At 60.7% G+C, this 12,906-nt stretch overlaps 1 protein-coding gene across 1 annotated transcript; it reads left to right on the top strand.

Moving 5' to 3' along the window:
• Nucleotides 1-1,151: 1,151 nt before the first annotated feature.
• On the top strand, nucleotides 1,152-10,130 carry SLC6A8 (solute carrier family 6 member 8). Its single transcript, XM_059680403.1, has 13 exons — nucleotides 1,152-1,413; nucleotides 3,042-3,173; nucleotides 4,373-4,622; nucleotides 5,127-5,259; nucleotides 6,259-6,393; nucleotides 6,477-6,580; nucleotides 6,672-6,796; nucleotides 7,352-7,464; nucleotides 7,550-7,687; nucleotides 7,766-7,868; nucleotides 7,957-8,057; nucleotides 8,133-8,303; nucleotides 8,649-10,130. The coding sequence occupies exons 1-13, from the start codon at nucleotides 1,152-1,154 to the stop codon at nucleotides 8,787-8,789; spliced, it is 1,908 nt and encodes a 635-aa protein (XP_059536386.1). The 3' UTR covers nucleotides 8,790-10,130.
• The last annotated feature ends 2,776 nt before the right edge of the window (nucleotides 10,131-12,906 follow it).

The following is a 12,906-nucleotide window of genomic DNA, read 5'->3' as shown; positions in this document are numbered from 1 at the left end:
CAGCACACCTGGAGGCAGACATCCCCATCCCAACCTTTCCCTGTGGCCAGCTGGGCCCAGCCCTTCAGGAGGCCCAAGCACCCCGCATCCCCTCTGGTACCCAACCCCGCCCCAGCCCCCTGGACGGGAGTCAGAGAGAAGGAGAAAGGAGGGGGAGAAGGAGAAAGGAGGATAAGGATGGCTGGAGGGCAGCCAGGGGAGTGGCTCTTCTAGCTCCAGGGAGGGCAGGTTGGTTAGGAGTGGCCATCTGGGCAGGGGTAGGCCCAGGTGAACCTGGGGACAGGGGTGGTTGGGCCTCGGGAGGAGGTGCTGACGGTGCCTCAGGTAGCAGCCATCCTGCTTCCCGCTGGAGCCGCGTCTCCTCCTCAGGAGGAGGGCGGGAGGAGGTGGGCGGAGTGACGGGGAGGGCAGGAGGGAGGGACGGAGGAGGGGGAGGGGGAGCAGCCCGGTCGTGGGGGGTGGGGCGACAGTGACATCACCCCGGAGTCGGTTCTTAAGCAGCAGCCGGTCAGGGCGAGGAGAGGGACAGTCGGAGAGCGGTAGCGAGTCACTGAACCCACCGCGGCCCGGAGAGCGGCTGGAGCCGCCGCCGCCGGGAAGGAGGGGCGAGTGCGCCCGCGCCGCCGCTGCCGCCGGAGCCGGAGCCGCCGGAGCAGGAGCCGCGGGCGAGCCAGACAGTCGTGCGGGCCCGAGCCGGGGCGGGGGGCGCGGGCCGCAAGCCCATGCTCCGGCCGCAGCTTGCAGACAGTGGGCGCCCGATGCCGCCCGTGCCCCGCTAGGCTGAGCCTCCGGCCGGGCGAGCCGCCGCCGCCGCCGCCCGAATCGCGCGCGGGCAGAAGCCTCGGGAGTCGCCACCGCCGCCCGAATCGCGGGCAGGAGCCTCGGGAGCCGCCGCCGCCGCCCGGCCGGCCCCGCCGCCGCCCGCGCGCCCCCGGGCCCCCGACACACATGAGATTCTTCAGGCTCACTTTCAAGTGCTTCGTGGACTGCTTCTGACCGCGCCGCCCGTACCCCCGCACCCCACCCGCCGCCCGCCCGCCGCCCCGACTCCGGCCCGGCCGCCCCCGGCCGGCCCGCGCCTTCGGGGCCCCCAAGCCGCCGGTGCCCCCCGCCACCCGACCCCCGGCCCGGCCGCACCACCCGCTGGGACCATGGCGAAGAAGAACGCCGAGAACGGCATCTACAGCGTGTCCGTAGACGACAAGAAGGGTCCGCTGATCGCGCCCCTGCCCGACGGGGCCCCGGCCAAGGGCGATGGCCCCGCCGGCCTGGGGGCGCCTGGCGGCCGCCTAGCCGTACCTCCACGCGAAACCTGGACCCGCCAGATGGACTTCATCATGTCGTGCGTGGGCTTCGCCGTGGGCCTGGGCAACGTGTGGCGCTTCCCCTACCTGTGCTACAAGAACGGCGGAGGTGAGCGCCCCCGCTCCTCCGCGCCACCCACCCTCCCCCGCCCGCCACCCGCCCCTTCGGGGCTCACGGGCGAAGTCCAGAGGGTGGGGAAGGCCCCCCGGGGTAGTCGGGGGCCAGGGGCCGCCCCTCGCTGGCCATTGCCATTCGGTGGCCCAGCCTGGCAGCGTCCACCCCCTGGCCAGTCATGTGCCTGGCAGCGTGTGGGGGGAGGGGGCCGGCGCGCCTCTGGCCCAAGCCGTGGGGCTGCCCTCATACTCCCTGTGTTCGGGGATTGGCCACTGAGGTGGGAAGGCGAGGCCTGTCCCCAGGGGGGGCTCCCAGAGGTGAGGAGCCCTGGCTGCCTCCGCTGGTCAGGCACACAAGTGGCACATTGTGTGGGCCCCCCACGTGTGCACACACGAACACACACATACACAATGGGCCACTCTGTCCCTCCCCCTTCCATCTTTTCCCCTCCCCTCCCTTCCCCTCCCTTCCCTTCCCCTCTCTCCTCTGCCCCTCTCTTCCCTTCCCAACCCTCCCCTCCCCACCCTCCCCTCTAGGCTGGGCCTGGAACACTGGGTGCCTGAGCCAGGCATGAGAAGCCTGCGGCCTGGGCTGCCTGGCGCCGCCGCTGGACACACTGCATGCACACCCCATGCCTGCTCGCCCGCCCCAGCCCAGCTTAGCAACAGCGATGGGCACGCATGTCCTGCGACTGCAAAGCAGCACTAGACTTGGTGGGAAGCCACAGTGACTGGGTCATGGGTGGGAACTGAGGCCCAGAGTGAAGGCCTTTGCCCAAGGTCACGCACAAGAAGGATGCTGGAACCAAGAACCAGGCAAGCTGCAGTGAAGCCCAGCTTTGGAGTAGTGGAGAGAGCTGGGCCAGGACCAAGGGTAGGAGGCCTGTGCAGGAGGGAGTGCCCAGGGGCTACTGGGTCCCAGCTCCCTGCACCCCCTCCCCTGCTCCTGTAGTCTCCGGCCCTGCCCTGCCTCCAGAGCCAGGTGGCCTCCCCCATGATGTCTCCCTCTGTCCTTGCTCACTGACATTTTCAGACACCCCCCCTACACACACAGACACACACACACACACACACACAGGCAGAGGACTGCACCCGCCCATCATGTTCCCTGGACCTTCCCACTTGTAGGCCAGTGTGTGGGTACAGGGAAGGCAGGGCTCCCTGCCCTCACCCAAGCCAGGCAGGCCTCCAGGCTTGAGTGCCAGCCATGGCGCACATACACACAGGCACGAACATGCCCTCGCTGCCTTTCCTTCCTGTATTGCCTGGCAAACAAGGAACTGTGACACAAGGGATGGCGTGTGTGTGCAAGCACATGTGTCCTCCATAACCATTAGGTCGCCCTTGGTGACCATGGAGGCAGAAGCCTTGTGGTCCAGGGAGCTGAGCCACAGCCCCCCTCAACACTCCAACCCCCCCAGGACTGTTCACCGGGGGCCTCTGAGTCAGTGGCCACCGCTGCACTGATTCACCCAGTGGGAAGTTATGATGGGGCTGCGGTGGAGCCTGGAGCTGGGGCTTCCCCCAGCCTCCCAGGGCCTCTGGAAGCTGGATTGGCCGCAAGCCTTCACAGCCTGGTTGTGGAGTTTGGGTCAAGCCCCTGGCTTGTGTGTCCTCCCTCAGGTGTGTTCCTTATTCCCTACATCCTGATCGCCCTGATTGGAGGAATCCCCATTTTCTTCTTGGAGATCTCGCTGGGCCAGTTCATGAAGGCCGGCAGCATCAACGTCTGGAACATCTGCCCCCTGTTCAAAGGTGAGCAGCCCTGGGCCAGCCCCTCTCTGCTCTCTCCCTGGGCCACTCTTTCCCTTTCCCACTGCTGGGACAAGGCTGGCACCCACTTAAGAAATCGCATCCTGTCTGAGCACCAGGCCTGGGGCCCATTGATGACCCCCCAAGACACGAGGGAAAGCTGGACACCATGCAGACCACCATGTGACCTTGGGCAGGATAAGGGCTAGAGGGGGGATTGGGCCTGTCCGCCAGGGGGAGAATGCGTAGGCCCAGCAGGGCTGGGAACACACTCGGCTAAGCTCACTTGGCTCACTGAGTGGAGGGCGGCAGGTACAAGAGACAACCATGGGAGAAGTGGCCTGGGGCCAGCTCTCTGAGGCCAGAGGGCCAGGCTGAGGGCTTGGATGGGAGCGATTGAAAGTTCAGGGTCTGAATGGAAGAACTAATAATGGCAAAGGTCACCTTAGAACCCCTTCTGTGCGTGGGTGGCAGTGTCCCCATCATCTCTGTAGGCCCTAGCAGGTAGGTTTCACTATTACTGCCTTTGAGGAGGCTGGGACACAGAGAGGTGAAGTGACTAGCTGTGACTGCCTGCTGAAAGGAAGTGCGAGATAGTCACCCTCCAAATCCAGGTCTAGCAGCCTTCCCCCTTGAGGGGGAAGACCCCAGGTCACCAGAAAGCCCCCCAAGTTGCTGAGTACTGTAGGCCACGGCGGGGAAGCAGGTGAAGATACAGTGGGGCCTTGACTTACTAGTTTAATTCGTTCTGAGACCCAGCTCAATAAGGAGCTCATTAAGGAGCTCGTTAACTCAAATTACTCTATCAACTCAATGCAAAAAATCAGCCGAGAGACAGCTGGTATCTCAAAAAACTCGTTAGTCGGGACACTCGTAAGTCAAGACCCCACTGTAGTGAGGCCCAAGAGAAGAGGCAGGTGTATGAGGCTAGGCAATCAACAGGACTTAATGCTCAGATGGGGCAGGAGCGGAGGTCTGGGGAGGATGCAGGTGAGGCCAGGAGCAGGGGCTTTGGGGCCAGGGACAGACTTTGGTCCCAGCATTGGGACTCTTACACAAGGGATAGTCCACGGGGCTCTGTCTGGAGCACGACAGAGAAAGACATAATGGGATGGAAGGTGGGGAGGGGGTGGACGGTGGATGCAGGGAGCAGGATGTTATGGGGTGGTGGGAAGCCTGCACAGAAACTGCCCTCCTCCTAGGCCTGGGCTACGCCTCCATGGTGATCGTCTTCTATTGCAACACCTACTACATCATGGTGCTGGCCTGGGGCTTCTACTACCTGGTGAAGTCCTTCACCACCACGCTGCCCTGGGCCACGTGCGGCCATACCTGGAACACTCCCGACTGTGTGGAGATCTTCCACCACGAAGACTGTGCCAATGCCAGCCTGGCCAACCTCACATGTGACCAGCTTGCTGACCGCCGGTCCCCTGTCATCGAGTTCTGGGAGTAAGTCAGGTGCCTCTGGACCAGGCCCAGCCCGGGCCTCTCTCTGGGCTCCGCACGCCGAGTCTGCGTGGGTTGGGTGGGTTGGGTGGGACCCAGCCCGGGGGGGATTCCCGGCAGGAGTCACTCCTGGGCCCTGCCTGCCCCCGGGGGACCCCCAGGCCAGTGCCTGGGGGAGCCGGGAGGGATGGGCCTGGTTTTTTCAGCACCGTTTCTCACTCCGGGTGCTGTTGCTCCGCGGTGCCTGACAAGGGGAAGGGGAACGGCCGCTCTGAGTGCTAGGGTAGCCACTAGCCCCGCCGCCACCATCCAGGGGCTCCCGGGCTCCAGGCACACACACTGTGTGGCCTCCAGGGACAGGCTTGGGCCCGGGCCCGGGCCTCGCCCAGGTGCTCAGGAGGGACCAGCTGGACACCGGGGCTGCAGGAGCGGGAGCACCAGCCCTGGGACAGCTCCCGGCCGCTCTGCCCTCTGCTCACATGGCCCTCGCGGGCCCGCCCTCCCCAGGAACAAAGTCTTGCGGATCTCCAGGGGACTGGAGGTGCCAGGTGCCCTCAACTGGGAGGTGACCCTGTGTCTGCTGGCCTGCTGGGTGCTGGTCTACTTCTGTGTCTGGAAGGGGGTCAAGTCGACAGGAAAGGTACAGCTGGAGGCGGGCAGGGCTGGGGGTGATGGCAGGGCTGGGGGGCAGCACTGCCTGGGCGGGTGGGGGGTCTCTGCCAGGAACGACTGTTGCAACAGGTGACCGGGCCAGGGCCTAGGCCTGGGAGGGGGCAGGTACTTCCATCCAGGCCAGGCGATCCCCACCCCATGGCTGGGCAGTCCTCCCTCCCCTCCAAATCCAGGTCTAGCAGCCTTCTCCCTTGAGGGGGAGAAGCCCAGGCAGCAGCTGCCCTTCCCCTGCGTGGGGCATCCCCGGCCCCTCCCTCCTTCCTCCTTCCTCTCTGTTCCTCACTCAACACCTGAGTCTGTTTGGACAGTCTGGGTGGGTGGACCTGCTGTATGGCCGTCTTGCCTGCCTGTCTGGCCCAGGGTCGCGTCTAGACACGTGCCTTCCCCAGAAGCTCGCTGTCAGGTTCGGAAGACAAATGTGCGAACAGGCGCACAATAAGACAGCGTGCCGAGGGCTGTGGGACACGGCCAGGTCCCTGGAGGGCTGGCTCGTTCCCCAGCAGGGTCTGAAGAGCAGCCGCTTCCCGAGCTGGCGGTCCCACTTGGATGGAAGGCGGAGGCTTTTGCCGTCCGTCTCACCCTTGCCCGTCTCTGGCTGCTGGCCCACTTCTAATCCCAGCTACCGAGGACCCCGCCTCTCTGCAGAGGATGACCTGGACCTGCCTCCAGGCCGCTGTCCCACTCTCTGCCCGGGGAGGGCCCCGCCTCTCCCCTCCCTCTGCAGCCGACCTGCGCTTGCCATGGGGCTGCTAACGCCCAGCCAAGCACCTGGCTTCCTTTGGAAGGAGCCATGGCTCTGGGGAGTCTAAGGGGGAGGGGGGCTGCTAGCTGGCTCATTCCTTACCTCTGAACGCACTGTCCAGTGGGGGGGACGACCGTGGCCTGCCCTGCTCAGGCTGCTCAGGCCGGGGGCCTCTGAGGGGGAGGTGGGTGCCGCTGGGCCCCTCTGAACAGCATGGCCCCCCAGATCGTGTACTTCACCGCTACGTTCCCCTACGTGGTCCTTGTGGTGCTGCTGGTACGAGGAGTGCTGCTGCCTGGCGCCTTGGATGGCATCATCTACTATCTCAAGCCTGACTGGTCGAAGCTGGGGTCCCCTCAGGTGAGGCAGAGGTAGTGGGAGGGAGACCAGGGGGCCAGCCCAACAGGGCCCCTCACACCTACTCTGCCCTGGCCCGTGTCTAGGTATGGATAGATGCTGGGACCCAGATTTTCTTCTCTTATGCCATTGGCCTAGGGGCCCTCACAGCCCTCGGCAGCTACAATCGCTTCAACAACAACTGCTACAAGTAAGGACCTCTGCCCCGCTCTCCTGCCCTGCCTGCCCATGGGCAGCAAGCAGGCAGCCTAACCAGCTCCTGTGGTCCCCTGTGTCCCCAGGGACGCCATCATCCTTGCACTCATCAACAGCGGGACCAGCTTCTTCGCTGGCTTCGTGGTCTTCTCCATCCTGGGCTTCATGGCTGCGGAGCAGGGCGTGCACATCTCCAAGGTGGCAGAGTCAGGTAAAGAGCCTGGGCCCCAGCCAGGCCTCTGGAACAGAGGCTGCTGTCCTAACATACCTACCGTGTGCATGAACGCACATACAAATCTACATTCTGAGAAAATTAAAAAATCAACTCAATGTTGTCACATTGCTCTAGGCCAGAGGCAGGCCTGGATGAGCAACTGCAAGGCACAGCTGTTCCAGCCAGCTTAGTGGGCCTGGCCACCTGGAGCCTTGAGCTCCAGGCCATCTATCCCCGGGGCCTCTGGGTATGCTCTCATATTTGCCAATGTTGCAGAGGGGAAGGAAGGCCTTTCCAAGGTCAAAGGTAACCAGAAGCCCAAACCAGATACCCTCCTCCTATAGGCGGTCTGCCAAGGGCCCGCAGGAGCCTTCCAGCCCCCGGGTGGCACACCCACAACAGGCTCAAGCCGTTCAGCAGTGCCTTGATATGAGGGGAAAGGCCTTTGGCCAGGGGCCCTGGTGTCTGCAGTCCTGGTACCACGAAGCAGGGGTGGGGGACAAGAAGTGGGCATAGCCACTGGTATTCACATCCTGCCTCTTTCCCTCTTAGGGCCTGGCCTGGCCTTCATCGCTTACCCCCGGGCCGTCACGCTGATGCCCGTGGCCCCACTCTGGGCTGCCCTGTTCTTCTTCATGCTGCTGCTGCTGGGCCTTGACAGCCAGGTTTGCAGTGGGGACAGGACAGAGGGGGTGGGAGGGGAGGGGCTGGCAGGTGGGCAAGGGCCATGGCCTGAGCACCTGGCCACAGTTTGTAGGTGTGGAAGGCTTCATCACAGGCCTGCTGGACCTCCTCCCGCCCTCCTACTACTTCCGTTTCCAAAGGGAGATCTCTGTGGCCCTCTGCTGTGCTCTCTGCTTTGTCATCGACCTCTCCATGGTGACTGATGTGAGTGGGGCAGGGTAAGGGCTGCCTCTGGCCCCTGGCTGCCATCTGCCACCTGCCCTGACCTGGCTCTATCCCTAGGGCGGGATGTATGTCTTCCAGCTGTTTGACTACTACTCGGCCAGTGGCATGACCCTGCTCTGGCAGGCCTTCTGGGAGTGCGTGGTGGTCGCCTGGGTATACGGTAGGTCTGGGCTGAGGGGCAAGAGGGCCTGTGGCATGGAGCAGGCGTGTGGGTCTACAGTTCTAGCCGTCCCTTCACCCCACCCCAGGAGCTGACCGCTTCATGGACGACGTGGCCTGCATGATTGGGTACCGGCCTTGCCCCTGGATGAAATGGTGCTGGTCCTTCTTCACCCCGCTGGTCTGCATGGTAAGGGCCAGGAAGGCTGGACTGGATGGGGCAGGGCACCTCAGTTCACTGGCTAATTGCAGATTCTCTCCACAGGGCATCTTTATCTTCAATGCTGTGTACTTCAAGCCACTGGTCTACAACAACACCTACGTGTACCCGTGGTGGGGCGAGGCCATGGGCTGGGGCCTGGCGCTCTCCTCCATGCTGTGTGTGCCCCTCCACGTGCTGGGCCGCCTCCTCACGGCCAAGGGGACCATGGCTGAGGTCAGTTCTTCAACACCGCCCCTCCCTTCTGTTTTAGTCAAAGCCTTACCTCCAGATTGTCTGTACCCTGACCCCCAGGATGGGTCATTGTACCAGAAGCCTCTGGGCCAGCTGGACAAAAGGGACACTGGCTATCAGGGTCGTGGCAGGGGGAGGTGGCCTGTCCCTAGCTTCCATTCTCAGCCACATAACCCTGTCTCCCTGGTGCATGGAGTAGTGCCTGGTCGGTGTCTCGGGAGGAGCAGCCCTGGGCCCTGAGTTGGTGGCAGGTGGTGGTGGTGGAAAGAGGCCAAGGACAAGCAGGTGCCCCTCCCCAGGGGCTCACGATGTCCCTTTCTCCTGCAGCGCTGGCAGCACCTGACGCAGCCTGTCTGGGGCCTCCACCACTTGGAGTACAGAGCTCAGGACTTGGAGGTCAGGGGCCTGACCACCCTGACCCCAGTGGCTGAGAGCAGCAAGGTGGTGGTGGTAGAGAGTGTCATGTGACAGGGCCGGCTCCCAGTGCCAGCTCTCCCTCTTGTAGCCATAGCAGCCCCTGCTTTAGCGCCTCCAACCCCTCCAGGGGGCTTGCCTTTCCCTGACACTTCTGGGGTCTGCCTGGGGGGGAGGGGAGGAAGCACCATGAGTGCTTGTAACTAAAATAACTTTTTCCATTTTTAATAAAATGCCAAAAATACCACAACCCACCAAAAATAGATGCCTCCCCCCACCAACCAAGCTGGTGCCCACGCTGCTTCCCAGGCCCTGCCGCCTGCCCTCCCCCTAGTGCCTGCTGCCTGTCCAGGCTCTGCCCAACACACCCGTGGGTGGCTCCTCACTCCAGAGGCAGCAGTGGCAGCTTAGGGAACAGAACGGGAAAGGGGAGGGAGGAAAGAGAGGGGCAGTGGAACCACAGTGAGTATTTCAACTGGGCTAGACCCCTCTCCCCATCCCTAATCTAGAAGCTTAGAGAGCCAGCCAGCAATGGGACCTTCTGGTTCCTGCGCCAATTGCCACCAATATCAATTGTGTGAGCTTGTGTATGAGTGCATGTGTGCGTGAGTATGTAGGGCACATATAGATCTCTATCTCTTAGCAAAGGGGAAAACCAGGTGTACACTGTGCCTGTGGGCAAATGAGGCTTGTATTTTGCACATTTTATAAAAACTTGAGGAGAGAGATTTCTGCTTGTATATTTCTAAAGAGAAAACAGCCCCAAGGTCCCTCTCCTTGCCACTCCCTGTCCTTTCAGCCCCTCCTTAATTCCTCTGCCCCAGCCAAGGAGTGTGAATTTATAGATGTAATTTTCATAGGCAAAACAAGAGCTTCAAGCTGTGCGAGTCTGTCGTGTGGGTATGCATGTGCGGTCCCCGGCCCCAGGCTGAGGTGGAAAAGTGCACAGTAGGGGCCTCGAGGGTGTCCCGCTACCCCTCTGCCCACAAGTCGTGGGGGTGAGTAGGTGCGGTGTTCTGTCCCAGGAATCTGGGGCTGCTCACCTGGCATGCTCAAGCTTACCCACCACACCCTGCCCCCGGGGCGGGGCTGGGCAGACTGCAGGGATCTGAGGTGGGCACCAGCCAGGGAAGGGATCCAGGCTTGGCTCCCGCCTGCGAGCTTAAAGCTGATGCACTTTTCACGTCTCAAGTCTTCCACGTAGCAGCTTTACTTAACCCACGTCTGTGTCATATCTAATCCCGGGACAGCCGAGTGGACCCTAGAAAGACTTCCCCCACACCCTGACATCAGCTGGAGGGGAGGGACTAGGCGAGGGCGGGGGGCCAGTGGGGACATTCTTACTGTGCTAAAAGCCACTGCAAACATAGCAATAAAAACATGTCATTTTCCAAAGCTGGCTCCTGTTCTGCTTGTCTGGGCGTTGGGGGTGGGACTGGAGGTACAGGGGAGGCCTCCCCACCTCGAGCTGTTTCCTTGGGCAAGTATTTGTTCTGGGGGTCTCCATACCCAACAGTGTTCCAGGAACTGGGACTAGAGCAGGAAAGGAAGCTGACAGAAAGTCTTTCCCCCAAGGAGCTGACACACTTGGGGAGAAAGGATAATAGTATGCGACAGAAGCACACACCAAGCAGGGGAAGTGGGTGTGAGGTCACGGGCAGTGGGTGGGAAGTCACGGGTGTAGATTTTCCAAAGGTTGCCCAAATGCCACACTGAACACATGACTCTCCAAGATGCAGGCGACAAGGGGCAGGCAAGGTGGAGAGGTGAGGTTACAGCAGAGCCGGGGGAAGGTGGAGATCATTGGACCAGGACACCAGCAGTGGAGGGAAGAAGTGTAGATCGGAGATCAGTTTGAAAGGCGGGAAACAGGGCTTGTGGACCACCAGGATGCAGGGTTGAGTCAAAAAGGCCTCAAGAAATTGAGCATGAGCACTGTGAAGGGTGGCATTGCCAGGCCCTGTGCCAGGGAGACGAGGTTTGAAAGGGATGGTGGTGTCATCTGACTAGAAACCTCTATGACGGCGGTTGGACAAGAAGCCTGGAGCTCTGGAAAGTCTGAACTGAAGAGAGAACTTAGGAAGTTCTCAGCACATAAAGAGAGCCCGGAAAGCCCTGAGCCTGGATGAGCTCAGCCAGGGCAGCCAGGAGTGGGTGCAGAGGGAGAGGCGGCCCAAGCACTGAGCCCTGGGGCCCTGGGACACCCAGAGGTGGCAGAGGAGGGGCTGGTCAGTGGGTGGGATGGACCCCAAGAGTACAGACCTGATCCTGGAACATGTCTGAGGAACACCCCCGCCCCCATTGGGGTCAGGAAAGAGAGTGCTCGGCTGTCAGATGCTGCTAATGGTCAAGGGAGCGAGGGCATGCCCGACCGGCATGGCTCAGTGGTTGAGCATTGCCTATGAATCAGGCGGTCAGGGTTTGATCCCCAGTGTGGGGTATACACGAGGCAGCTGATCAGTGGTTCTCTCTCATCATTGATGTTTCTATCTCTCCCTCTCCCTTCCTCTCTGAAATCAGTAAAAATATATTTTTTTAAAAAGGGAGCGAGGGCCTGAGAAAGTTGGCTGCATTTGATGACAAGCTCATGGAGACCTGGACAAGAGAAGTTTGGGTTGGGGGTGTGCAAAAGCCTGATTGGAGTGGGATTAAGAAAGAAGGGCTGGAGCCTTAGCCAGTTTGGCTCAGTGGACAGAGTGTCGGCCCACAGACAGAAGGATCCTCGGTTCCATTCTGGTCAAGGGCACGTACCCGAGTTACCAGCTCAATTGCAGCCCTGATCATGTGGCTCTCTCACGTTGATGTTTCTGTCTCTCCCCCTCCCTTCCACTCTCTTTAAAAATCCGAGGAAAAATATCCTCGGATGAGGATTAACAAAAAAAGAAAGAAGGGTTGGAAACAACCCAAGTGTCCATTAACAGAGGAATACATGAACAAAATGTGGTCTATTCATACGGTGGAATATTATTCAGCCTATAAAAGGAAAATCTGACACACACTACGACATGGATGAACTTGAGGACATTATGCTAAATGGAAGGAGTCAGACACAAAAAAGGCAAACACTGTATGATTCCATGCTAGGCAGCTGCTAGAGGAGTTAGATTCAGAGAGACGGAGAGTGGGCTGCTTGGTGCCAGCGGCTGGAGGAGGAGGATGGGGGTGAGTGCTTAATGGAGCAGTTTCAGTTTTGCAAGATGAAAAGTTCTGGGAATGGATGGCAGTGACACAATGACATCCTTGACGCCAATGAAGTGTAATCTTAATGATTAAAATTGAAGTTTTAGGTTACATATATTTTAGCACAACTTAAAAGAAGGGTGGGAAAGAACTGGAGACAATGGCTCCATTCAGGTCCTTGTGGGCAGGACCTCAAGCACGAGAGGCTTCAGCCTTAGGTGAGAGCTGGGCGCTCTATCCAGTGCCACAGGAGGGAGGGCAGGATAAGGCATGGGCGCTGGGGGTGGGGGAGCAGGGGGGGAGGCGATGTCAGGACCAGCCCAGTCATCAGCTGAGGCAGGCCTGGGTTGAAAGTCAAGGTTTAGGAGCCTGGTGCTCACTCTGGATGTTAGCCTGGACCCTCAGAGAAAAGTGACAGTTTGTTCCTCTCTGGGCTCTTTATATAGCAAGGCATTGTCCCCTTAGTAAGGAAGGCCTTTAGCCCCAACTGTACAGCCAGGGAGGGCTCTGGTCTATGATGCTACCATCAGCCATGCTCTGATGGTCACCAAGATCCTGGACAGGGGGCAGGTCCTCAGAGCTTGGGAAGGCCTTTCTACAGCCTGTGCTGGCGCAGAGGAGACGCCTCCCCAACAGGCCAGCTCCTGTAGAACACCTGACAACCTGCTCTTCAGACTCAACCCCTGCCCCACCCTTCTCTTAAAAGCTTCTCACGATGCAACCCCTCAGCTCTCATTATGCCTGCAACTTCTAGAACCCTGTGTGCTGGCAGCTCCCACATCTCCAGCCTGGCTCCTAGGGTGATGAGGCTCCTCACACCAGGCCCTGGCCCCAGGCGATTCCTCCCCACCAGCTGGGCAGAGCCTGGTATCATCGCCCTCAGGCCCACTCTCCATTCCCACTCCACCCCAGCCTCACACCAACTCCTTACCCTCTCCACTCCCTAACAGGGATGCCATGCCTTGGCTCAGATCTTTGTCACTTCTTGCCA

The sequence above is a fragment of the Myotis daubentonii genome, chromosome X (genome assembly GCF_963259705.1).
Source record: "Myotis daubentonii chromosome X, mMyoDau2.1, whole genome shotgun sequence".
Taxonomy (NCBI): domain Eukaryota; kingdom Metazoa; phylum Chordata; class Mammalia; order Chiroptera; family Vespertilionidae; genus Myotis; species Myotis daubentonii.
Note: the sequence above shows the minus strand (reverse complement) of the source record. Positions and strands in the feature narration are given on the sequence as shown.